Raw genomic sequence first — 27,699 nt, 5'->3', positions numbered from 1 at the left:
GTGAACTGGCTAAGTAGGTTGGAAAATTGATGGATGGGTTTATATATCACATATAAATGGGCATCCATGCCAAACAAACACTATAAAACAGATTATAGTACTGGAACAAAAATATGGTTTGGTCTTAATCTGGAAATTTTTACAGACATCTTGCATCAGTTCTGTCATTTACTGTCTTTTTCTGGAACCACAGATGTATGTATATATACTTGCATATACATATTCACACACACACACACACACAGAGTAAGCAAAACAAAATTTAGCTTTAGACCTTGTCCATCTATTCTCTTCTGCCTTATATTTCTTTTTAATGCATAGCTAAGGAAAGAAAGAATTAGTTGACTTTCCCAAGGTGTTAAACTGCTAATTTCAGCAAACAGATTTAAACATTTGCAAACACCTTTCTCAAACAGTTTCATATGGTGTTGGCACACTACAACCTGAAGAACAGCAGTATGGACTGTCAGTTACCAGGCAAGTTAGATAATTGAATATCTTATCGAGACACTTTTGAAAAGTTATCAAGATTTCAGCATCAGCTACATTATATGACTTAGTAGTCTGTTTCGCATTTCCATGACATTTTGAGTAAAGAGGTGCTGCCTGGCCTTAAATGCACTTCTTACAAGTACTTGCCACTGACTTCACTATGTATGTGAATCATTATTTAATTAGAAAAACACAGTTTTATTGATGCCTTTGGGAATTTAAAAGACATGAATCAGGTCATTATGCACATACACACAAATAAAGTTGTTTAATTCTTTTTGTCTATCATCTTAGGACAGTTGCCTATTGTCATCTTGTAAAGTGGTCAGATTCATTTTGAGCCACCAGGAAAAAGAATAATTAGTGGTAATGGTGAATGGGAGAAGGTTTTATAACCTACTGTAGTACCATTAATAAAGAAAATAAAAAAATCACTCACACACACAAATTCCTCTACCATTTAATATGCTGTAGCCACCCTAAAACCGGTTCAGCTGCATCATGTACAAAGACATAGACAGCAATGTACAATACAAAAAACATTGTTGATCTGTAACATTGTGCTTTACAGCTACTTTTAACACCCATCTTTTCAAAGCCATAGAAGAACCTCTATAAATTAATTATTTACAGTAACCTACTAAACAACTTAACTTCAGACATGGTCAAATTATACACAGTAGCAGGATTAGTTATACCCATAGCAAAGTTCATGTCAATAAAGAGTTTACGATCCTATTGATGGATAGTATATATTACCATACCCACATCAGCTTAGTAAAATTTATGAAATGGTATACAGTAGTTTCCCATTTATTATAGGTTAATAGTAATTATTTATTATACATTACTATATAAATTTCAAGTAAAACACTGTGTAAAAATGGAAATGAATGGAAAACATAATTTATTTGAGAAAGAGTGAGAGAAAAAAAAACTTACTTCAAGAATTAAGAGATCAGAGACAATTTTAACAAATGGATGTTTACAGCAACAGTCCAATACCCCTCTACCCCTCTCCATTACGCTCAGGCTTGGTATTCACGGTCAATGAATTTTGCCATTGTAGTAAGTTGAATGTTAGAGGTTCCTTCATATATTGAACCTATGAAAAATTCAGAAACATTGGAAAAGACATAGTTTTTAAATGATTACTACATTGGAATCACTGAGGAAAAAGAAGCCATTAAGCCTAATCAAATACTGTACTATATTTTGAAGCATTGGAAACAAATGTGTGTTTAAAAGTGAAACATTTTAGTAAAACAGCAGTTTAAACTTGTTAAAACCACACACTTGCAATTATAATGAATTTATACCAGCCAACACATCCATCCATCCATTATCCCACCCGCTATATCCGAACTACAGGGTCACAGGGGTCTGCTGGAGCCAATCCCAGCTAACACAGGGCGCAAGGCAGGAAACAAACCCCGGGCAGGGTGCCAGCCCACCGCAGGGCACACACACACATCTGTAGAACTTTGCAAAATTTTAACTAATGTATTCAGAAATTCTCTTCCAACTCTTCCAAAAAACATTCATTTAAAAGACAATGGAATCAATTGCTCATGTAAATTAGATGGCTTACCATATTTAACTGTTAATATGATTTGAAAGACAAAAACACTATTACAGATAACCAAGTCCCTACAGCAATAGAAACAAACAATTTTTTGGGCTGAAAGATGTGCATATAAACTGTAAATTTCAAGACTGCATTCAATCCCTGTGTGTTGAAATAAAACATGACTTGTCCTGTTGTGAAAAAAATTAAAGCATACAGGCTTAAAATACAACCAGTCTTCACACTTTCTAAGCAAAACTGGGACAAGATTTGGCTAAAGAGCACAGAAACTTGCAGAAGCTACTGTAGTTTACAGACTAAAACAAAGTTTCTCCTCCTTCTAGCACGTAAAAGTATATACTATTTTCATATTTATAAACTACTATTTTAAAGTAAAGATGAAAATAATATAAAAACTGTCATCTTAGTTGTTGATTACATTTCTTAAAATTAAATTTTTAACAGGTCACAGGAATTGTAAAATATTTTACTGCAGTTGAACTAAAATATGCACAGTCTCATAAAAGTACTTAATAACTCTACTGTTCAACCTACAAAAACAGGATAAATAAAAAGCTGGTGAAGCAAAGCACTCAATAAAAAAATCCTCAAATTAAAGGCACAGTGTTGCTAGACTGCACACTCTTTCAGTTGTTAGTGATTAACCACTGACCTGTTAATGACAGCGCTGATTATAAATGAAATTCTATTTTCTTAATTCAAAAATGAATTTAAATATTGTATTTCAATATTGTATACCTATCAGCGGAATACCATATTCCTTTTTTTGGCTTCATTTACCTATCAGTTTATAAACCTGATAAACATTTTTTAGTGCATGGTCTCAAGAAACCAAAGCTTATCCTGACTTAATGGGATTGGGGCAGGAAGCACGCTGCACTGGAGGGCACATGAATATTCCCTCACTTTCCATGAAGATTTCTTTAAGTCCATGATATATATCTCTGATTCATAATTTAACAAAAACACATATTAGGAAAATTAAAAAAAAAAAAAAAAACAACTAAGTTAATTATTTTGTCATTAATGTAAATAGTTTTGAACTACATATAGAAAGATATTGACACAGCTTGTTTTTTTATCTGAGTCTGTAAATACTATCAATATGATTTCTTCATGTTTTGATGTTCAAAGCATTACATAAAAAGAGGTACACATGACAGAAATAAAAACATAAATAAAAATACCTATTTTACAGTCTCTATAGAATTTTTCGATGGGATAATCTTTAGTAAATCCTACACCTCCCATCCATTCTATGCATTTTGATGTCGTCAGAGTTGCCACCTGGAAGGAAAAAAAGTCAGGGGTCTGAATAAACTGGTTTTAGTGCCAAAAACACAATTATACAACACAACAGAGATGATTTCGGTTGCAAAAGGCAGCAATACATGCACTGGTTTTTAAAATGGGTGTCAGCATTACATGCAATTCACACTTCACATATTCTGCTCGGCTCTCCTCTTATTTGCTGTACACACAAGTAAACAATGATTCCATCTGGGGCCAAGCAAGCATCAGGCCGTTTTTAGTGAGCCAGGCAGCTTATTGAACGTGTTCCAATTTATTCATTAAGCTCTTCCCATTCTCCAAATTTCAATGTTTCAACTATTAAAAGTGACCTTGGTGTCATGTTCTAAACCTGCCAAGTTGTTAACACATATAATACATTACCTAATGGCATTAACAAGGGCGTTCATTGCATTTTTCTTTTTTAATTTTATATGTTATATATAAGCTGAAAACTTACTTCCACTGCTCAGTCAATTATGTTCATGCTTTTAAGAGCAATCACACTAAAACATATTTAATATTCAATTAAAACATTTAAATTTGAGAATTATTTTTGAATTGGGATAAATTCAGAGACTAATGACCATGTAAAGTACTCAGACAATTCCCCACTTACATCTTTCCACATTACTTTTCTGTAAAAAAGTAAAAGGTAAAAATGAAGTAAAATTTTATTTGGTCATACAAATAATGTTGTGGGTATTATGTTCCTGACAGTTTCCATAATTGATTAAATATCACATTCATAGCCAATTACCTAATCGACTCCTAATGAAAAACTGCTCAAGTGCTTTTAAGCAGGCATACTGATTACATTTATCCTTCCATTTCCTATACTAGTGTTTTTCCCTGTAAAAGTCACAGAGGTTCCACAGCCTATTTTGGCAGCATATCGGAGAAAGGCAGGAATCAACACTGGATATGACTTCAGTCCATTAAGCATACACACTACTGAACAGCCACACTCACACACTCAATCACAATGACACAAAATGGCTGCCATGAAACAAATGGCATTTCTTTAAACTATGAGAAAAACATGTATATCATATCTGAACAGTGAAATACTGTACTATACACATTCATGTCTTTAGCAAAGTAGAAAATTTAATATAAGTAAACACAATAAGTGAAAAAAAATTATTTAATAGCAGCAACCAACAGTTTCTTATACTTGACAATTAACGTTACAAATGTTTTGAAGAATTTTTCACTCTTCTCTGAATAATTACTTCTGCTGCTCCAGATTTGTTGGCAGATTTGTATGAACAGACTGATTTAGATCTTATATCTTATGAGATAAAATCCATAGTTTGAAAAATTTAGGTTGTTCTGGAGGTAAATGGGCTCCTATCCACTACTAGGCAGGTTTATATATCAAAGTGGCTAGTGAGTGTAAATTAGCAGCTATAAATTAAGATGCAGAGTTCACAAAATTGTAGCTTTCTTTAACCATCCTGTAAAGGTAAGGTACATTAACTGAAATTTAAAGTTATGTGTATATTTTCTAATCACAAGAAGATGCATAGGCATTCAACTATACATAACTTCAAAACTTAAAATCTTTACTTTTAATGACTATTGAAATAAAAAAAAAAACACTTAAATCACAATCTGTAAATACCAGGTACCCAAAATTGCTACTTGATATGGTTTGACTTGGAAAATGGGGTCCTACCTCTATATTACCGAAACTGTAGCAGTCAAAGTGAGATTCTCATTTTATTGTTCAGTCCTTTATTAACACATTGCTTTCATTGGAGGTCTGATACTGCAGCTTTGCAATTGATAGTATTTCCTTTTTTTTTATTCCTTTCACCCCAGCAGACAAGATAATACTTGAAATGATGTATGCCAGGAAATGGACTCCTAGCCTCTCGAAATATGTTAATTCTAAATGTGACCTTAAACTGCATTGTTCCAAGTCTAACCTGCTTGTGAGTTGTGATTTTCTTTGTAGTTTCTGTTTTTATGAGAAAAAAGTGCATTAAAAAATAAATGAGTTTAAATTGACCAGGGAATAACATGTTGGCCAAGAAAATTAAAATTATTCCGTTAATACGCAGATTTGAAGAACTGAATAAATCTATCACTGATATTGTGAACTCATGCTTGGTAGACAGAGGGAAGTGTGTTCATAACAATATAATTGTTTAAGTAAAAAAATTGAAAGAAATACAATACAATTCGATATATCAATGTACAGTTAATATAAAAGTTCTAAGACTGGCTGCTATATAGTTTTCCTGTGGATGCAAGCCATTGATGTATGCATGTTACATGTAAAGGTGCAAAAAACTCTGGCTATGAAGGCATGACTCTTGACAAATGAATGCATGAATTTACTAGACTGATTTCATGCTTGTACAACTCTGATATTCCACAAGTATTTATTTAACCGTATTTTAGCAAAGAATGCATGCGCTATGCATGTTGAAGAGTATAAGAATGGATGATTTGACATGCATTATGTGTCACGAGTAATGCAAAACATTTTCATGGACAATTTTGATATTGTTTTCAGTTATTCGGTGTTGGTCTACAGACACCCATTCTGTCAGAAACATGATCTCTATTCTCCATAAAAAACACAAGATTAAATTTTTTCCTCTGCTGTTACTACAAAGCACATGGGTTAAGCAACATATTAAACAAAAAAACATAATTTTGGGTGGAGTATTCATTTAATCTATATATAAGCAGTAAGTTCTTGTTTCACGTAAGTAAGTTTAAACTCAATACTGAAGTAAACTTCACCCAATACAAGAAAGTTGTCTTTTTTAATCAAAGAACATCCATAGCATAGTGTGCTACTGGGAAGACAAATGAGCTTAAGAGTTTAACTGTGGACATAAATCAGTGAGCAAATGTTTTAAAAGGTGAATAAAAATACAATATAAACCATTACTACTACTATTGCTCCAACCATGAGGTAAAATGATAAATACAAGTATAGATCCATCAACAAACTGAGAACTGACAAAGGATTATGGTAAGATACTTTTAAGTTTTTACAAGTGTTTAATATAATGTCAGGACTGCTACTCTGAAGTACATCAGGCAAAGTTACATGCAGCAGACAAGTTTCAGGATGTAAATCCCGAAGTACTATTTTTTTCCAGATTATATACATTAAAAATAACACACTAATACATATACAACTATAAATTTCAAATTGAAAGTGTTAACAAGGGCTGCTGAACCTGCTGAACAGAAAAGCATTTCTTTTCAATTTTAAGCATGAAAGTAGGCTTTAAACACAAAATACCGGCAACTGAATGTTTTTCAGATTTTACAATTGCAACTATTGTTTACTGAGAACAACCAGAAACAAAATATCTAATTTTATATACGACAGCAATTTACACCTTTAGAAAGAAGCCTTTTGTGTGTAGTAACTGATTTAGAGTTTGCTGCTCACCTCAACCCTAGAGTAATGAGGTATGGGTGGACTGCAACTTAGCCTGATGATGTTGAATTCTCAGCATTTGTAGCAAGTTCCAAGTTGTCCTTATTTTAAGTGCTGTAATATTAATGTAAATTGTAAAATTGACTGGTTTAATTTCTTTTTTATTGTTAACTCACTACTACTGATTCAAATTAGTCTCTGCAAACAATGCTATTATAATGGCAAGCCATTTTAGCACAGCCTGAGAAAAAAATGCCTTTAAGTGGCATTTACAGTGCATCCGGAAAGTAGTCACAGCGCATCACTTTTTCCACATTTTGTTATGTTACAGCCTTATTCCAAAATGGATTAAATTTTTTTTTTTCTCAGAATTCTACACACAACACCCCATAATGACAACGTGAAAAAGTTTACTTGAGATTTTTGCAAATTTATTAAAAATAAAAAAATTGAGAAAGCACATGTACAGAAGTATTCACAGCCTTTGCCATGAAGCTCAAAATTGAGCTCAGGGGCATCCTGTTTCCCCTGATCATCCTTGAGGTGTTTCTGCAGCTTAATTGGAGTCCACCTGTGGTAAATTCAGTTGATTGGACATGATTTGGAAAAGCACACACCTGTCTTTATAAGGTCCCACAGTTGACAGTTCATGTCAGAGCACAAACCAAGCATGAAGTCAAAGGTTTTGTCTGTAGACCTCCGAGACACAAATCTGGGGGAGGTCACAGAAAAAGTTCTGCTGCTTTGAAGGTCCAAATGAGCACAGTGGCCTCCATCATCTGTAAGTGGAAGAAGTTTGAAACCACCAGGACTCTTCCTAGAGCTGGTTGGCCATCTAAATTGAGCGATAGGGGGAGAAGGGCCTTAGTCAGGGAGGTGACCAAGAACCGATGGTCACTCTGTCAGAGCTCCAGAGGTCCTCTGTGGAGAGAGGAGAACCTTCCAGAAGGACAACCATCACTGCAGCAATCCACCAATCAGGCCTGTATGGTAGAGTGGCCAGACAGAAGCCACTCCTTAGTAAAAGGCAAATGGCAGCCCACCTGGAGTTTGCCAAAAGGCACCTGAAGGACACTCAGACCATGAGAAACAAAATTCTCTGGTCTGATGAGACAAAGATTGATCTCTTTGGTGTGAATGCCAGGCGTCACAATTGGTGGAAAACAGGCACCACTCATCACCAGGCCAATACCATCCCTACATTGAAGCATGGTTGTGGCAGCATCATGCTGTGGGGATGTTTTTCAATGGCAGGAACTGGGAGACTAGTCAGGACAAAGGGAAAGATGACTGCAGCAATGTACAGAGATATCCTGGATGAAAACCTGCTCCAGAACGCTCTTGACCTCAGAAGGAGGCCACAGTTCATCTTTCAACAGGACAACGACCCTAAGCACACAGCCAAGATATCAAAGGAGTGGCTTCAGGACAACTCTGTGAATGTCCTTGAGTGGCCCAGCCAGAGCCCAGACTTGAATCTGATTGAACATCTCTGGAGAGATCTTAAAATGGCTGTGCACCGACGCTTCCCATCCAACCTGATGGAGCTTGAGAGGTGCTGCAAAGAGGAATGAGCGAAACTGGCCAAGGATAAGTGTGCCAAGCTTGTGTCATCATATTCAAAAAAACTTGAGGCTGTAATTGCTGCTAAAGGTGCATCAACAAAGTATTGAGCGAAGGCTGTGAATACATGTGATTTCTCAGTTTTTTTATTTTTAATAAATTTGCAAAAAGCTCAAGTAAACTTTTTTCACGTTGTCATTATGGGGTGTTGTGTGTAGAATTCTGAGGGAAAAAAATAAATTTAATCCATTTTGGAATAAGGCTGTAACATAACAAAATGTGTAAAAAGTGATGCGCTGTGAAAACTTTCCGGATGCACTGTAAATATTATTGTGTTCATTAGAGCATTATATCAAATACTCCTTATACAACATTCTATATGTTCTTTAATTGATTGAGGGGCAGTATAAAAAAAAAGATTGTAACTTAGGATGGAGTGGAACCTTGTCCAGGGTTCAATCCTGCCTTGAACTCTTTGCCACTGGGATACATTCTAGTCCCTGACTGCTCTAAATTGGATTTAGTAGGTGTAATAATGCTATATTTTAGCCCTTCTGGATATGGAGAAGCACAGCATTTTTCTGAGCACACTAAATATTCTCAAATTAACGTTCCTGTATTTGAACTCCCTTAAATGCATTTACTTTCATTTTATATACAAAGTTTCACAAAACTAACAATAGACAACTACAAATTAAAGACCCCACCACCAGTGAAATTTAGAGACATCTAAAAACAGATTCAATGAAGTATTGATTTAGAGGTCAGAAACTGGTTTGAGTCCAAGTCCTTTAAACAGTCAACAAGATTGTAGTCAAAGCATTGTTTCTTTGTATCATTTAGTTGTTTTGTGCAAATGTTGTAAAAATTGCTGTGGACTGCTGACAAAGGCCCTTGCTGCAGTACAGGCTGGTGATATTTTCCACCTTGGAGACTTCCACTTATTACAAGAAATAAATGGAATCACAATAATTATCTATGACATTACATGTAACATCAGTGTACAAGTGGATTCTCTTTTAATATTACTGTGTTAATAGAAAAACAAATGGAACCATTTTATCAGCACTGTTACAGTTCCTGGTATTAGTACAAATATACAATAAGCATCTAATTTTGTTTTAATAACTTTCTTACGTTTTTTTCAACATATTACTTTTTTGATCTACTGTAAGTAATAGACTACTGTCAAATAACCAGAGCCTCTGGGACGCTGAATTGAAAATATTTTGTATACCAGTGGTTCCCAAGCTCAGTTCTGGGGACCTGCTGTGGCTGCAGGTTTTTATGCCAACTAGATTCACAATCGGTGATAATAATCGATAACAACTGATCTCATTTAATTAGTTGGTCCTTTTTACTCTTCTCTTATTCTGCATTCAGAAAAACACAGCAGTATGGTTTTTACATTTATAAGACATTTAGAAATATTTCTATTTTTTTCTAAAGCTATAAATGTTTAACTCTCTTTTGATGTTTTCCTATTATTTTTCCCTTTTCCTGTATAGTTTGCTTGCTTCATTTAACCCTAATAGTGACAATTAACTACAGGTTAGCAGACACCCAGCTTGATGAGAGCTGCAAAGACTTCAGTGTCAGACCTGCTAATTAGTAAATAATCAATTAAATAACCAGAACACCTGGAGAAGCAGAATGAAAAGTGGGTTGAAAATACTGTTAAAGACTTTAAAAAATGACATATTCCCCATATACAGTGGGATGCAAAAGTTTGGGCAACCTTGTTAATAGTCATTATTTTCCTATATAAATCGTTGGTTGTTACGATAAAAAATGTCAGTTAAATATATCATATAGGAGACACACACAGTGATATTTGAGAAGTGAAATGAAGTTTATTGGATTTACAGAAAGTGTGCAATAATTGTTCAAACAAAATCAGGCAGGTGCATAAATTTGGGCACCGTTGTCATTTTATTGATTCCAAAACTTTTAGAACTAATTATTGGAACTCAAATTGGCTTGGTAAGCTCAGTGACCCCTGACCTACGTACACAGGTGAATCCTATAATGAGAAAGAGTATTTAAGGGGGTCAATTGTAAGTTTCCCTCCTCCTTTAATTTTCTCTGAAGAGTAGCAACATGGGGGTCACAAAACAACTCTGAAATGACCTGAAGATAAAGATTGTTCACCATCATGGTTTAGGGAAGGATACAGAAAGCTGTCCCAGAGATTTAAGCTGTCTGTTTCCACAGTTAGGAACATATTGAGGAAATGGAAGACCACAGGCTCAGTTCAAGTTAAGGCTCGAAGTGGCAGACCAAGAAAGATTTCGGATAGACAGAAGCGACGAATGGTGAGAACAGTCAGAGTCAACCCACAGACCAGCACCAAAGACCTACAACATCATCTTGCAGCAGATGGAGTCACTGTGCATCGTTCAACCATTCGGCAACTTTACACAAGGAGATGCTGTATGCGAGAGTGATGCAGAGGAAGCCTTTCTCCCCCCACAGCACAAACAGAGCCGCTTGAGGTATGCTCAAGCACATTTGGACAAGCCAGCTTCATTTTGGAATAAGGTGCTGTGGACTGATGAAACTAAAATTGAGTTATTTGGGCATAACAAGGGCGTTATGCATGGAGGAAAAAGAACACAGCATTCCAAGAAAAACACCTGCTACCTACAGTAAAATATGGTGGTGGTTCCATCATGCTGTGGGCTGTGTGGCCAGTGCAGGGACTGGGAATCTTGTCAAAGTTGAGGGACGCATGGATTCCACTCAGTATCAGCAGATTCTGGAGACCAATGTCCAGGAATCAGTGAGAAAGCTGAAGCTGCGCCGGGGCTGGATCTTTCAACAAGACAACGATCCAAACACTGCTCAAAATCCACTAAGGCATTCATGCAGAGGAACAAGTACAACGTTCTAGAATGGCCGTCTCAGTCCCCAGACCTGAATATAATTGAAAATCTGTGGTGTGAGTTAAAGAGAGCTGTCCATGCTCGGAAGCCATTAAACCTGAATGAACTAGAGATGTTTTGTAAAGAGGAATGGTCCAAAATACCTTCAACCACAATCCAGACTCTCATTGGAACCTACAGGAAGCATTTAGAGGCTGTAATTTCTGCAAAAGGTGGATCTACTAAATATTGATTTCATTTCTTTTTTGTGGTGCCCAAGTTTATGCACCTGCCTGGTTTTGTTTGAACAATTATTGCACACTTTCTTTAAATCCAATAAACTTCATTTCACTTCTCAAATATCACTGTGTGTGTCTCCTATATGATATATTTAACTGACATTTTTTATCATAACAACCAATGATTTATACAGGAAAATAATGACTATTAACAAGGTTGCCCAAACTTTTGCATCCCACTGTAACAGCTTATTACATTTTAATAAAAATCTAACAAACTTAGTTTGTAATTTCTACATTGACTCCAAAACACAGAAACTGGGAAATAATGACTGTTGTATAGTATTATCTCTAAAAGCATTTTGTCCACTTAAATAAAAATCTTGCATAATCTACTGTTATTCAATAAACGTGTAAGAATCAATTTTTTATACTCTTAGAACTTAATTCAATGTAATGCAATTTTTTTAACTCGTGTCCTTGAGTAGTCTAGAATTACAATAATTATTTTTATATATGTACAAGATAGACTGTCTTACAATCAATAAATATAACAATTACTATCTGAAACAGCATATTTCAAAATATTGTGGGATATTTTCATTTAAGTAATTTCACAAATACAGTAAAGGCAGTGAGGCATGCAGGTGACTTGAAAATTTTAGTTCTAACAAACAATAATTAAAACCGATTTTCTTTTTTATACTCTATAGGACACAGACCAAAGAAAATAAGTATGAAACAAAAGCCACAATAATAGTGAACAATAAAATTCACAAGCACACTTACATTTGAAAAAGCAGCTTAAAAATATGAATGTGCACAAGTTTGTATTTGAAACTTTCTACAATGACTTTGATTTGGACAACACCTCTCAATGTTTCTTACCTCAGATGCATAATATTTTGCCATGCAAGCTTCTTTGATAAAAGGTCTTCCAGCTTCACTTAAACGTGCTGCATTGTAGGTTAGAAGTCGTGCTGCTTCTATCTGAGTAGCAACATGGGCGATCTGATGCTGCATACCCTGTGTCAAATAAAAATAGGTTCAACTGTATGGTTTAATTTAACTTCAAATTATTAAGTAATTAGCAAAAGAAATAAAATAAATGTTCAAATTAAAGGAATAATTCAATAACATTTAAAATCTCACAATTATTTTGTTATCTTGAGAAGTGTTTTTGAGTATTGAGAAACCTTAACATTTTAGTCAAATTATTTAGTTTTTTATGTAAGACAAAAAATTATATTCATACTTATTAGATTATACTTGGACATCTTCAATAGAGTGAGAAAATCCTGATGCAGCACCTTTAAAACCAAGAGTTGCAGAGTAGACCCATATAACATTATGCATAACCTGAATAATAATGTGTCTGTATAATTTATGTGTTATTTTCATTAATTTTTTTTTTTAATATTTCTTTTTTTTAACTTTCTGGTTGTCGTAATTTTAAACCAAGGGCCACTTTAGCACTATTATAACACTGCCGAATAACTATTAAAAATATAGTTTCAAGAGTCTGGTGAACTTTAAACTAATATAATTATCTAGGTTTAAGGACATTTAAAATTGTTTTTGTCTTGTACAACCACTTCCACTTGATTTTATTTTTTATATCAAGCGCACAAGCCCTTCATTATTGTACCCTCAATTATCAACCAATAAAATGCTAGGAACAAAGCCACCACAACTGTCTATGTCATATTCTCAAACTGTTCCGTCAATATGTTTGTCTTTTACAACAGAAAACAATGGAGAATCATAAACGCAGAGCAGTGAAAAGGAGAGTTAGCCATGCAGTTACAGATAAAAGTAATTTGCTACTATAACTGGAAATGTGGGATCAGTTTAAGATAAAAGTAGTAAAAATAGCAACAGAATGTGAGTACTGTTTAAATATGAGTATCTTTTGGGGCCAAAAATTCTTACCAGTTCAAAATTAAAGCCTCTAAAATATTTGTTAACACAGTAGGACATAAAGAGAAATCCTAATACTTGTGGCTACTAATAAACCTCAGGTTGCACTTTCACCGACTTCCTACTGTAAACTTTGTGGTCACATTTTATTGGAAAAGGCAAATGTAAGACAGAAACAGATACAAGCAGTTTGAAGCTAGCGTAAATAAAAAGACAAATTATCCCAAGTCACCCATGCCCCCTTCCCAACACTGAAGAAGATGTTAAGGTAGATATTAAAGACAATTTTTGAACAGTTATGTGAGAAGAAGAAGCCCATCATTGAGCAAAAAAAACAAGAAAAATTAGCAAGAGAGAAAAACAAACAGTTTCTCCATGTCATCACACAGTTCCACAGTTACCCACTAAGTGAGCAAAAGATGTGCTTATTTTAATATTAAATGTATAGAGTATAGTGCATAAAGCTTACTAAATATCAAATTATAAAAGGCTGACCAGAAATCAGCAGAAAGAAAGTTAGGTAGTTTTCAATAAGAGGCCAGAGCCAGCTTGGCTGCAATGTTTGTGGGAGGGAAAGCGTGAAGATAGCAGCACTTCACATGTTTTAAGGATTCACCCCAGCTGAAAATAAAAGAAAAAGTAAGAGGAAGGTACAGGAACCATGGATCGCTGTGACTGAAATATTCGAAGAAGCGAGTAGTCAAAACTACTACCCAGAGTGTAATACTCAGAAATGCCCAAAGCAAATAAAGGATGTAGCTTCCACCAGTTCAAAGGCTCTCATTGTAAAAGACTTCAGACTGAAGTGGAATGTCGGTGTCTTTCAGCACCATGTCCATAACCCATAGGAGTCATAACAACTTCCATTAGAAAGGGGAATGTAAACCTGCTCTGATACTTTTCAGCAGGGCACCAGAAGTGCAACAGACTCGGCATTCCCAGGAGCCTATTTTTTCAAATAAGTGAAAAAGAAATGAGGACTTTCACTTATAAGAAGATAAACGAGGATATAGTACAACAGATGATCATGTTGCCTGTGGTTGTAAATAAGGATGTAACAACAGATTTATACTTGACATGGTTGCAAGGACCACATGGCAAGAATCATGTCACATGAGAAGATATGCTCCTACACAAGGGCTGCATAATCCTCTCTTTTGCAATACCATATACATCCAAAATGCTCCAACTACATCCCACTGGAAAAAAAAGAACTTTGAAGAGAGACTACTGGGTGTAGTGCAAAAACACAGACATAATGATGATAAAACCGACAGGCAGTCAGATAGCTCTTTATTCAAACAAATTAGTACAATACAATACAATACAATTTATTTTTTGTATAGCCCAAAATCACACAAGAAGTGCGCAATGGGCTTTAACAGGCCCTGCCTCTTAACAGCCCCCCAGCCTTGACTCTCTAAGAAGACAAGGAAAAACTCCCAAAAAAACCCTTATATTTTTAACTGTGAAATATACAAGTGGATTGCTAATTCATGAAACCACATAACTTCCAATAGGTTACATTGTTGAATGGCTTCGGTTTGAATGCGCTGCACAGAGATTTTTCCATTTTATACTCCCTGTCCAAACATGGACCACTGAGTTTCACTATAAACTTGTATAGCCCCTTATGGGAAATAATAAAATTCTAAATAACCCAACAAAATGAAATTACTTTGAAATTTAGAATTTTGCATTAAGTATGTATTTAAATCATTTATTTAAATTTTTTTACAATATTTGGTATTATAAAGATAAAACATCCAAAAATCCAAAGAAGAGATCAATTAAACAGCAAAATTATTTTAGCTTCATAAATCAAATGTAAGATGGTAATATCAATATTTCCATTCATTTGCTCATATGCTAGAAAGGAAGAAGCTAATTCATTAGAAGTAAGCATTAAGACTTGCTAACTGTTGAATCCCTGCTCTTCTAATGAAAGAAAAAAATATAATGAACATATATTCACATAATGTCAAAATCAGGCAGCATATTAAACTGAGGAGAAAAAAGTTGACTCCCTAGAGAAGAGGTTAAATTAAGATGTTATATCTGTAAATGTGACTTCTATCCTACATGAGGACTACCTGGTAGGGATCAGATGCGGAAGATGCTGTTAGGCATAAATCTGGAATGTAAGACTGAGCATCATGAAAGGAAATGTGCCCTATGATGCAAACCATAAGTCTTCTCCAGACTCACTTGCTCAAAAATAATAGCTATATAAATACAGTACTGTGCTACATAACAATCAGTATTGGTGATAATGGAGAGAAAAACTGTCAGCTCCACTCTGCCTCTTAAAAGTACATAGGATGGATAGCTACTCTGGAATGCTTACAGGAAAAAACAGTAACAGGCAGTGCTTCTTGAAAAAGACAGATGTGCTGATGTGCTAGATTAAAGAACTAGCATATTTTGTATTATATGGAAAACTTCTTTGCATCATAAATGCTTGCAAGGACTTACACTTTTCCAATTTGTTGTACAGCTATATGGTCTTTTTCGGTATGTTAATGTTAAATTCTGTATTAACTTAATGGAGCAGAATGGATAGCCAAGATGAAATCAGATACCATTAGTGTTGTGGGGTGCATCCAGGGCTTTAGTCACAGATTTTGGAGAGAACTGTAGCATTATCTCAGGTTTCCAGCCCCTAACCTTGCATGAATAACAGCGCAAAAACCTATGGGGACCCCCACTCTTTGAGTGTGCAAAACTCCATGGGGAAACTCCCCCTCTCTTTGACTGCATGAAACCTCACAAACCTTTACCAACTAACATACTTGAAGGATTAATGGCATCAACATGGGGTTTGTTTAAGCCCCTAATAAGTGCTAAAGCTAGTGATGCCTCTGGCCGGTACTCATCTAAGGCCGGGTTTATACTTCACACGACGAATGCTGCAGTGAATGCTCCTGCTACGCAAGCGTTTTACTGTTTATACTTTCCATAAATCTGGAGGAATCCACCAGGTGGCAGTGTGAGATATTATCATGGTGAGAACAGGTTTGGCTTCGCTGTGTTGTGAATTGCATGGAACACTCATTAAATTCTGATGACAACTTGCCGCAATATCTCTGAAAAAGATGTTTAATGATTACATCCATCAATCCAGGGATGTGACAATTTCAGGTAGCATTGGGCACGAGGCAGAAGCAATCCCTGGACAGGGCATCAGCTCATCACAAGGTGAATACAAGCACTCACATACACTAGCGTCATTTTAGTGTCACCAAATCTGCAAGGAAACCGGAGTACACTGTGGAAACCCAGCAGGAAAACATGCAAACTCCAGGCAGGGAATACCAGGGATGCGACTCTCTGCGAGACAGCAGTGCTACCGCTCTGCCACCATGTCAACCCATGTTTGTAATTATTAACAGTATGCATTATTTAAACGAAATTAACGACTTATCTGTAAAATGTAACATACATACTTTAATGCATTTCATCATAAAAGTGATATCAAGTATAAATCTAAGGATTGTAAATGTGCAGAGAATATCATACATTTAATGTGTTTTGTGTGGTGATCTATTGCTGCTTGCTGCTGCTGTCAGGTCAAGAGGCAGTCCCGGAAGCTTGCAATGATTAAAAACTGGGATGATGTTTGCAACAGTCTGCTTTAATGATAAAGTAAACTACGATGTTAAAGTGAATAATTCGAGATTAAAGCCGAAAATTTCCACTTTAATCACAAAATACATTTTTTCACTGTGTCCTTAATTTTTTCTCTGTGGCTGTACATTATGTTGCTGTTGTGAAGTTGCAAAAAAAAAAAAATAAATGAAAAAAAGATGGTATGTGAGACTTTTAAAATGTGTTTTGTCATTACGATGGAGAATATGCGACGCTTAAATATAAAACCACCACAAATGCATCTGTATGTTGGCATTTTTCTTCACCAAATCGAACCATTCATCAAACATTAAAGTGCGCACATCAATCCCATAGGATCTGCATAGTGACTTTCTGCCACATTTAGACTTTTTGCTGATACTGCAACTCGCGCACGCATCGTGTTAACTTCTGAGGACCTGCTCAGAGGACACGTGAAATGAACGCTGGGAACGCATGGCAGCCATGATGCATGCGCGTCCACGTTCTGAGCGTGAAGTATAAACAAGCCCTTAGTTTGACGGTAGTCAACAGCAAAAAAAAAATGCTTGCTAACCATTTGCCGAACCTTGTCTTTCTATTTCATAACATGATTACACTTTTTACTGTCCAGGACACTGCCCCATCTTCACTCATCTCTCCACCCTATTGGTTAATGATACTATTTGTGTGGCTCATCAATCATTTCTGTTGTAGCCTTAATTTGCATAAAGCATACTCTCAGCACAGCGCATAAAAAACAGCATAATTTTAATAAATATTGAAAAATAAAAAATGTATCGACAAATAAAAAAAAACATTTTAGCTAATTTTCCTTTTTCTATACTGTCACCAAATTGTAATCAAATGCATCAAGGTATTTTTGAGATTTTGGTGTACTGTAATCCCTCCTCGATCGCGGGGGTTGCGTTCCAGAACCCATAGACGATCCCCCCCCACGATAGGTGAAAATCCGCAAAATAGAAACCATGTTTGTATGGTCATTTTTATATATTTTAAGCCCTTATAAACTCTCCCACACTGTTTATAAATATTCCCCGCACAGTTATACAGCATAAACCCTTTATATTCTCTTAGTTATTAGGTAAGATTCGTTGAAATTATGTATGTAAACACACTGTTTATATACTACTCACAAACAAACTTATCATATATCATTGAGGAGTTTTATTTAATACGTAATACAGTTTTAAACATATTGTAATTGATTAGGTAATATAAAATTAAGTGAAAAATCTATAAGATGTAAATGCTGTACATAAAACCAAAATGTTATTTTAAAGATACGATAGACAGGCCACCGGCAATAAATACCTACAATGCAAGAAAAATTGTATAAAATGTGTGTACAGTTACAATAAACGTACATACATGTACTAAGTACGTAGAAAATTAGTTATGGGTACTCACCAACAATGACACGACTTGTTCAATAACGATGACATTTACTGCACTGTCACAGCTCTTCTAAAGGAGCCTCTTCAGGCAACTGTGTAGCACTGCCGTCGTCGTCTGGACATTCTTCTTCCACTGAAAGCGTACTAGGCAGTGTTTTGCGGGTGAGGAACATTGTGATGGGCAGTTGCTGGCGCTGCTTTTTCATTTATGTAAAGAGGTTCTTATACACTTCCATGGCACCATCAAGAGCATTTTTAAATTGCAATGAACGAATCATTTGCGGGTCCCATTCTTCAACTGATGTCTGGAGATCTTTTGCCATTCGTAGAATGGTCGCGAGACGCTCGAGATTTAGGTCGGCGTCTTCTTCTTCCTGTGCTGGGTCTTCTTCTTCTTCCTCCTTGCTCGCTGACTTGGTGATCTCGGTCAAATCTTTATCGCTCAACGGCTCGGAGTGGGCATCGAGCAGCTCATTGACGTCATCACAGGTCATGGCATTGAATCCCTCTCCTCCTAGCAGTTTTGCCAGCCTGACTGCCTTGTCAACTGCTGAGTGCTAAATTTCTTCTGCAGAAAAGCCCTTATTGACGTGCACAACTTCTGGCCACAATTTCTTCCAGCAGGGATTAACCGTCCCTTTCTTCATATCGTTAAGGGCCTTCTGCACGTTCACCATACACGATGTGATCATGTACTTACCCCAGTACTCCTTCAGGGAAAAGTTACCGTCCGTGTCCATTGCCTCGACCATGTGTTGCAGGCTGTTCCTGGTGTACAATGCCTTGAAAGCCCGGATAACTCCTTGATCCATTGGCTGAATCAGTGACATCGTATTCGGCGGCAAGAACTCTATTTTTAAGCCTTGGTAGGATAAATCCAAGGGATGACCTCCAGTATTGTCCAGAAGTAAAAGAACTTTGAACTCCAGCCCTTTTTTTGCCAGATTGATCTTTACCTCAGGGATGAAACATTGGTGAAACCAATCCAACGTTAGGCGTTTTGTAATCCAGGCCTTCGGGTTGTGCATCCAGTACACAGGCAGCAGGTTTTTATTCTTATTTTTCAGGACCCGGGTGTTTTTGGACTTATAAATGAGCCCAGGCTTTATCATAAAGCCCGCAGCATTGCTGCATATGACCAGCGTGATACGATCTTTGTGAGCCTTAAACCCTGGGGCTTTTGCCTCTTCCTTCATGATAAAAGTACGAGACGGCAGCCGCTTCCAAAATAGGGCTGTCTCATCCATATTAAACACGGTTTCAGGCTGATATCCGCCTTCCTCAATGATTGCCTTCAACATGTCAGCGACATATTTCTTGGCTGCGGGTTTGTCAAACCAGCCCTTGCTGGCAGTAAATTCACAGTTCTCGCTGGGGGATTTAGCAGAAGTTCCAGATTGAGGGACGTCATCTAGAGCATCTCCGGCATCCGAAAACCTATCATGAAGTTGCTTGGCCTTTTCTCGGATGATATTGGTGTCCACAGGGATGTTCTTCTTCCGGCAGTCTTCGATCCAAAATCCCTAAAGCCGATTCCATCCGGACTACCGCCTTATTACGTCCACTTACAATTCAGTTTGCACCCTGGTTAAAGGACACTGCGGCTGTAGATTGTATATTCTTTTCATCCTTCTTAACATAACGAACCGTGGACTCGTTGATGCCGTAGTGGCGTCCTACAGTGGTGTAGCTTTTCCCTTTCTTCAACATGTCCAACAATTTTACCTTTTCAGCAATTATTAGCATCTTACATTGGAGCTTGGGCTCCGCCCCAGAAGCAATAGCAGGAGCAGATCGTATATATATATATATATGTATATATATATGTAGATATGTATATATATGTGTATATATATATGTAGATCTGTATATCTATGTATATTACTGTATGTGTCTGTGTGTATATATATGTGTGTGTATGTTTGTATGTGTGTATATGTATATGTATATATGTTTATATGTGTATGTGTGTGTGTGAGTATATATATGTATATGACAGCAACACTCATAACAGTGACAAAACAATTACATTAACAATCATGTTACGTTATTTTTAAAATGTTTTCTTTTCTTTTTCATAACTTCTTTAACACACTACTAATATATATCTTATGAGGGGCCGTTCAGGAAAAAAAGATTGGTTCGTAAATATATACATTGGTTCAGATATATATATCGGTTCAGATACATTGGTTTGAATATATACATTAGTTTTAATACATCCGTTCAGATATATATTTCGGTTCAGATATATACATTGGTTGGGATATATTGGTTGAGATATATACATCAGTTTGAATACATCCATTCAGATATATACATTGGTTTGAATACATCCGTTCAAATATATACATTGGTTGAGATATATATATTGGTTGATATACATTGGTTTAAATATATATATTGGTTAAAACAGATTGTTTTAGATATATACATCGGTTCAGATACATCCGTTCTGATATATATATTGGTTCAGATAGATCCGTTCAGATATATACATTGGTTGGGATTTATGGGCAGGCACAACGCGGCCACCCATGTTTAGCATCTCCCTTTCACTTCATCATTGCTTCAACACTGTTGTAATTATTGTGCACATTTTATACAAGTAGCGTATGCCTGTCTGTTGCGTTTTGTTTCGTAAGCCCTCTTGGTTGGGGGTCGTCGATTTCAAAGCACCTTTTTTCCTTTCATTATTTAAAACACTAGCACAGATACCCGCCTCTTCGCCTCGCTCTGTCCCGCCCCGGCTCATTGTACCCGCCTCACCCGCTCCCTTTTGTCCCACCCATGACAGATTCTTCTGAAAAGCAGAGTTACCAGAAAGCATTAATCACAACCACAGTACGTCCCATTTTTTCACCTCATGAAACGCTGGTTTATCATTGGTGGAAAGCCGCCCGGTGATATCTGTTATTCCCTATTGGCAGCATTTCATTAAAGGGCGATCTGCTTCAGCAAGGAACTTAGTCCTGTTTGCTGAAAGGATGTTATGGAGGAAAACACTGGAGTTGCTCTGTTTCTTTAAATGTTGATCAGGGATCAAAATGACCAGAATATTCCCGCTTCACAAATAACTGATGTTTAACTGTTTTTATAGTAAAACTAACAAAACCATACACAAGCACGTACACGCTCACACACACACACTCAAACTCAAAAATCGTGGGTCGCACGGTCTACTGATTAAGCGTGTGTGTCAAGGGCGATTATTTTTTCACCCCATAAAACAGATTCTTCTCAAAAGCTGCGTTACCAGGAAGCATTGATTACAACCGCAGTACCTCCCATTTTTTCTCCTCAACAAACGCTGGTTTATCATTGACCGAAAGCCGCCCGGTGATTCCTGTTACTCTGTATTGGCAGCATTTCATTAAAGGGCAATCTGTTTTAGCAAGGAACTTAGTCCTGTTTGCTGAAAGGACGTTATGGACGAAAACACTGGAATAGCACTGTTTCTTCTGAATGTTTATCAGTGATCAGGGACCAGAATGATCAGAATATTCCTGCTTCACAAATAACTGATGTCTGTTTTTATTGTAAAACTGAGAAAACCACACACACACGCATACACAAAACAAACACTCAAACTCACAAATCGTGGGTCGCACACACTACTGATTAAGTGTATCTGTCACGGACGATCATTTTTTCCACCAAATACAACTTTAGTTCGTCAAAGTTAGAAAGCAGCGCTGTGATTTCTATTATTCCTTCTTGGCAGCATTTAATTTAAAGATGATTCACGTCAACAAGGTGAAAGAGTCTCTTATTTTGACAGGGCGATCTTTTTTTAGGCTTAAGCATTTTTAATTGACATACAAAAGAAAATAGTTATTACTTACCCTTTTTGCTTCAAATTGGCTTTTTAAAAAAAACTTTCTGGTATAATTTGTTTAGGACAGTGTAAAATAACAAAAGTGGTGCTCAAAATGATAATGTGCGTATCTAACAGGAAGAGGTGGTGGTAAGAGTAAGATTGCTGACTCGCAGTTAAATGATCACTGGTTTGTGTCCGGGGGGCTTCCTTTCTGTTATTTTATTTATTTATTTATTTTTACAAATTGCTTTGAGTAGTAAGAAAGGGGCTATAAAAACGTAAGGAATTAATAACAATATTATTATTATTATTATGTGTGATTGCATGATCAAATTCAGCCGCTGCGTAGTGGGGTATGAATAGGGACAATACCACGAGTTCATTGAAATAATTACACAGCAAGGTGCACACGCAATGCAAACATAATGTGTATATTATTGAAGTAAAGGTTCATATAAATTAATTTTAAACAACTTTTTAACAAGTTGAGAGATGTCAATTGGTTAAAATGCACGAAATTATACATGTATTGCTTTATAGTCCACACATAGTGTATGTATATTATTAAAATAATTATATAAAAATCCTATAAAATGGTATAGAATCTACGTCGTAGACTTATTTTGTGACAAATGTCTTCAAAGAAGTTTTTAATTAGTTTGCTTTAAAAAATCTTATGGCAAACATGTGAACCGTTAAAAATCGCTGATCTTAATCAATTTGTTTTAACACATGCTCCGTGCAAAATGCTGTCATATCTGTTAGTAAACATGCACGCGCAGCGATGTCCTGATGTCTGCGTTCTAAGGCTGCAGGTATATTAAACGCTATTGACGTTTTACTGGGGTGCTCTGTGATTGAGGGCGGACAGTAAACTTAAACAGTTAAAATGATATCGAAAAATATCAGTCGTCAGTTATGTTTTCAGTCGTTTTGGCGTGTTTATTGTTCTGTTACCAAAAAATTCTTCAACGGGGCTCATCAACAATATAATACAATGCTCGACACCCAGTAACATTTTATAAAGACATTTAAAAGACAGCTCGTTAAAATAAATGTAGCAATCCATTGTCATGCTATAAGTGACAGCTTGCTCTTAAACATTTACACAGGTGGTTTTTCCTGGGAATAAAAAAGGGGGAAAAAATCCACGGGAAATATTTTGTTGTTGAACTCAAATTTCACCTCCGCCATGTGATTCATTAAAACTTTTGGAATAAAAACGCATGTCTCATCCACTGGTCGGGACAGTCATTTTTCATGGCTGCTGTAGAGCCGTAAAATGTGTGCCCTCTGACTGCTGAATACAAAATGAACACTGGAGAGGTAAAAATATGTAAAATTGATTTTAAAAGGTTGTAGATATAGTTTTCTATATAATCTTCTCCACTATGTGTCTGCATCCTATCCCCAACAGGGAACACTCATTTCCATGGCTGGAGCAGATCCATGGGCTTGTGTGCACCCTGTCTGCTGCTTTCAAAATGAACCCTGGATAACTAATATTATCTAAAATCCATGGTAAAAGATTGATGAAAGTCTTCTACATCACTTTCAAGTCTACTGTGTCCCATTGTAGTCTCCACTCAAAGGGACACTCACTTCTACAGCTGAGCTTTTGCATCAGAGTTGTGAGCCCCAACTGCTGCTTACAGAACGAATATTAGACAATTGTTATTGGATTGGCTGTTTTTCTCAATATATTATTAATTTATTTATTCATTCAGCCTCTGTTAAAAAAAGAAGCACATTTTCCCTTAGAGGACAAGTAAAGTTCTATCTATCTATCTGAAATATATGAGACTTGGAAAAATTAATATTATTTGTCAAATGAAGTACCAAATATCCACTGATACACATTTGTATTACAAGTCAATTAAAGAGTCAGACAAACAGCAACTGAGATATTAAAACATTTTATTGAATCTGTTCTGACAGTTATAGTCTTTTAATTAAAATAATGATTATAATTATCAGAAAACGTAGCCATTTTAATGTCAGCATAAAACCAGGCCAGTAACATCTTTTTTGAAATAATATCAGCAGTTTTATAAATTCCAGAATGTACACCAATAGCACTGGCATGAACTTCCTTACAAGTATCCTTTGTCTCCTAAACTCAACAAATAACTTCCATATTCCTCCTGTTGCCTTGCTTGTCTTTTTTGACAATAGGAAAGGTCACCCCCTTGAAAAAATTATATTCACGCAGCAATTAATAATATGGTTATAATGTAAAACACTTCAAACAAACCTGCAAATTGTACATTTTCTTTGTTTAAGTTGACTTCTTCAATGGATCTAACACTTACAACACACATACACAAATATCTTTTAGTTTTGTTTTAATATAGCCTTGAAAATTGTTAGTATCTGTCCTCTACCCAAGCCACCGATTTACAAAATAGATTTACAAGCTTGGGCCAGAAGACAAAAAATGAAACGGAAAGAATTGCCAATCTAGTGCTTGCCACACTGATGCTCGCTCATACTACTACAATTTAAAAGTGCCACCCAACCTGATGCCAACTCTTTCAGATGGGTAGTGAAACTCGGAAAATGTATAAATGGATACAGGAAAAAATTTGAAAGACTTATTCTGACAGTGACCAAGTTGGGGATTGTTGATCTGTGAAGTGGCAGTAAAAATCAAAAAAAAATTTTAAAACCTGATTACAAAATATATCAAGACACCTCAAAACATATATAATGATTAATTTATGAAAACTCCTTCCTTCAACAGTCATGCTAATGTCAGAATTTGTGTGTTTTATCACCTATACTTTGTGCACATATTGAAGTTGTTTTATGGAAAACGCAAGCACACGAGTAAATAATTGTCAGCGGTTACAATTTAAATGTATATTTGCAGTATATACTGTATCCTGAAATGCCAAATTAGAAATGAGAAGATGATGAAAAGTTATTTTTTGCTTAATATAAACTGCTCAAAAAAATTAAAGGAACACTTTGAAAACACATCAGATCTCAATGGGAAAAAGAAATCCTCCTGGATATCTATACTGATATAGACTGGGTAATGTGTTAGGAACGAAAGGATGCCACATCGTTTGATGGAAATGAAAATGATCAACCTACAGAGCCCTGAATTCAAAGACGCCCCAAAAATCAGAGTGAAAAAATTATGTGGCAGGCTAGTCCATTTTGCCAAAATTTAATTGCAGCAACTCAAAATTGTACGCAGCACTTTGTATGGCCCCTGTGTTCTTGTATACATGCCTGACAACATCGGTGCATGCTTCTAATGAGATGACAGATGGTGTTGTGGGGGATCTCCTCCCAGATCTGGACCAAGGCATCACTGAGCTCCTGGACAGTCTGAGGTGCAACCTGGTGGCATTCGATGGACCAAAACATAATGTCCCAGAGGTGTTCTATTGGATTTAGGTCAGGAAAGTGTGGTGGCCAGTCAATGGTATCAATTCCTTCATCCTCCAGGAACTGCCTGCATACTCTCACCACATGAGGCCAGGAATTGTCGTGCACCAGGAGCCACTGTACCAGCATAGGGTCTGACAATGGGTCCAAGGATTTCATCCTGATACCTAATGGCAGCCAAGGTGCCTTTGTCAAGCCTGTAGCGGTCTGTGTGACCCTCCATGGATATGCCTCCCCAGACAATCATTAACCCATCACCAAACTGCTCATGCTGAATGATGTTACAGGCAGCATAATGTTCTCCATGGCTTCTCCAGACCCTTTCACTTCTGTCATGTGCTCAGGGTGAAACCTGCTCTCATCTGTAAAAAGCACAGGGCACCAGTGGTGCATCTGCCAATTCTGGTATTCTATGGCAAATGCCAATCGAGCTGCATGCTGCTGGGCAGTGAGCTCAGGGCCCATTAGAGGACATGGGGCCCTTGGGTCACCCTCATGAAGTCTTTCTGGTTGTTTGGTCAGAGACATTCACACCAGTGGCCTGCTGGAGGTCATTTTGTAGGGCTCTGGCAGTGCTCATCCTGTTCCTCCTTGCCCAAAGGAGCAGATACTGGTCCTGCTGATGGGTTATGGACCTTCTATGGCCTCTCCAGCTCTCCTAGAGTAACTGCTTGTCTCCTAAAATCTCCTCCATGCCCTTGAGACTGTGCAGGAAGACACAGCAAACCTTCTGGCAATGACACGTATTGATGTGCCATCCCGGAGAAGTTGGACTACCTGTGCAACCTCTGTAGGGTTCAGGTATCGCCTCATGCTACCAGTAGTGACACTGACTGTAGCCAAATGCAAAACTAGTGAAGAAACAGTCAGAAAAGATGAGGAGGGAAAAATGTCAGTGGCCTCCACCTGTTAAACCATTCCTGTTTTGGGGGTCATCTCATTGTTGCCCCTCTAGTGCATCTGTTGTTAATTTCATTAACACCACAGCAGCTGAAACTGATTAACAACCCCCTCTGCTACTTAACTGACCAGATTAATATCCCATAAGTTTCATTGACTTTATGCTATACTCTGATTAAAAAGTGTTCCTTTAATTCCTCTGCTAGAAGAGATTAAGAGACCCAATCGATATGATAGTGCTATGAAAGACTGTCTGATAGGCTTATTAAAGAAACTGTGCACAATTTTAACAGCCTGGTGTTCATTTTGTAATGGACCACGGCAGATGAGGAATGCCACAGGCTGCTAAAAGTTTTTTAAATATATTTGATGAGTTTTAATCTAGTGTTTTATAGGATAATTGCACCTGCTGTGAAAATGAGATTCCTCTCCAATGTACATGGGTGAAAGGGTGGGTGTGATAGGAAATTTATTTATTTATATAGAACTATATTTCATTCCAATAGTTTTAATGACTCACATGGCGGAGGTGAAATTTGAGTTCAACAACAAAACCTTTCCCGTGGATTTTTTTCTCCTTTTTTATTCCCAGGAAAAACACCTGTGTAAATGTTTAAGAGCAAGCTGTCACTTATAGCATGACAATGGATTGCTACATTTATTTTAACGAGCTGTCTTTTAAATGTCTTTGTAAAGTGATACTGGGTGTCGAGCATTGTATTATTATTACTGATATTTTACTAAATCTTACTATCCACGTTTCTTTGTTGATGAGCCCCGTTGAAGAATTTTTTGGTAACAGAACAGTAAACACGGCAAAACGATTGAAAACACAACTGATGACTGGTATTTTTCGATATCATTTTAAAAAAGTTTACTGTCCGCCCTCAATCACAGAGCACCCCAGTAAAACGTCAATAGCGTTTAATATTCCTGCAGCCTCAGAACGCACACATCAGGACATCGCTGCATGTGCATGTTTACTAACAGATATGACAGCATTTTGCACGGAGCATGCGTTAAAACAAATTGATTAAGATCAGCGATTTTCAACGGTTCACATGTTTGCCGGAAAGATTTTTTAAAGCAAACTAATTAAAAACTTCTTTGAAGAACTTTTACACAAAATAAGTCTATTACGCAGTTTCTATACCATTTTATAGGATTTTTATATAATTATTTTAATAA

The 27,699-nt window shown here is 36.5% G+C and overlaps 1 protein-coding gene across 1 annotated transcript in view; it reads right to left on the bottom strand.

The window, feature by feature from the left end:
- Positions 1–940: 940 nt before the first annotated feature.
- Positions 941–27,699, bottom strand: part of acadsb (acyl-CoA dehydrogenase short/branched chain) — a 70,409-nt gene continuing 43,650 nt past the window's right edge. The window contains exons 9-11 of the mRNA XM_039769444.1: positions 12,337–12,474; positions 3,268–3,367; positions 941–1,597 (exon numbers count right to left, since the gene is read on the bottom strand). Of these exons, the coding sequence (XP_039625378.1) occupies positions 1,521–1,597; positions 3,268–3,367; positions 12,337–12,474 (315 nt within the window). The 3' untranslated portion in view covers positions 941–1,520. The remainder of the gene's footprint in view (positions 1,598–3,267; positions 3,368–12,336; positions 12,475–27,699) is intronic.

The sequence above is a fragment of the Polypterus senegalus genome, chromosome 1 (assembly GCF_016835505.1).
Source record: "Polypterus senegalus isolate Bchr_013 chromosome 1, ASM1683550v1, whole genome shotgun sequence".
Classification (NCBI taxonomy): domain Eukaryota; kingdom Metazoa; phylum Chordata; class Cladistia; order Polypteriformes; family Polypteridae; genus Polypterus; species Polypterus senegalus.
The sequence above is the reverse complement of the archived record's forward strand: the minus strand, read 5'-3'. Positions and strand labels throughout refer to the sequence as shown.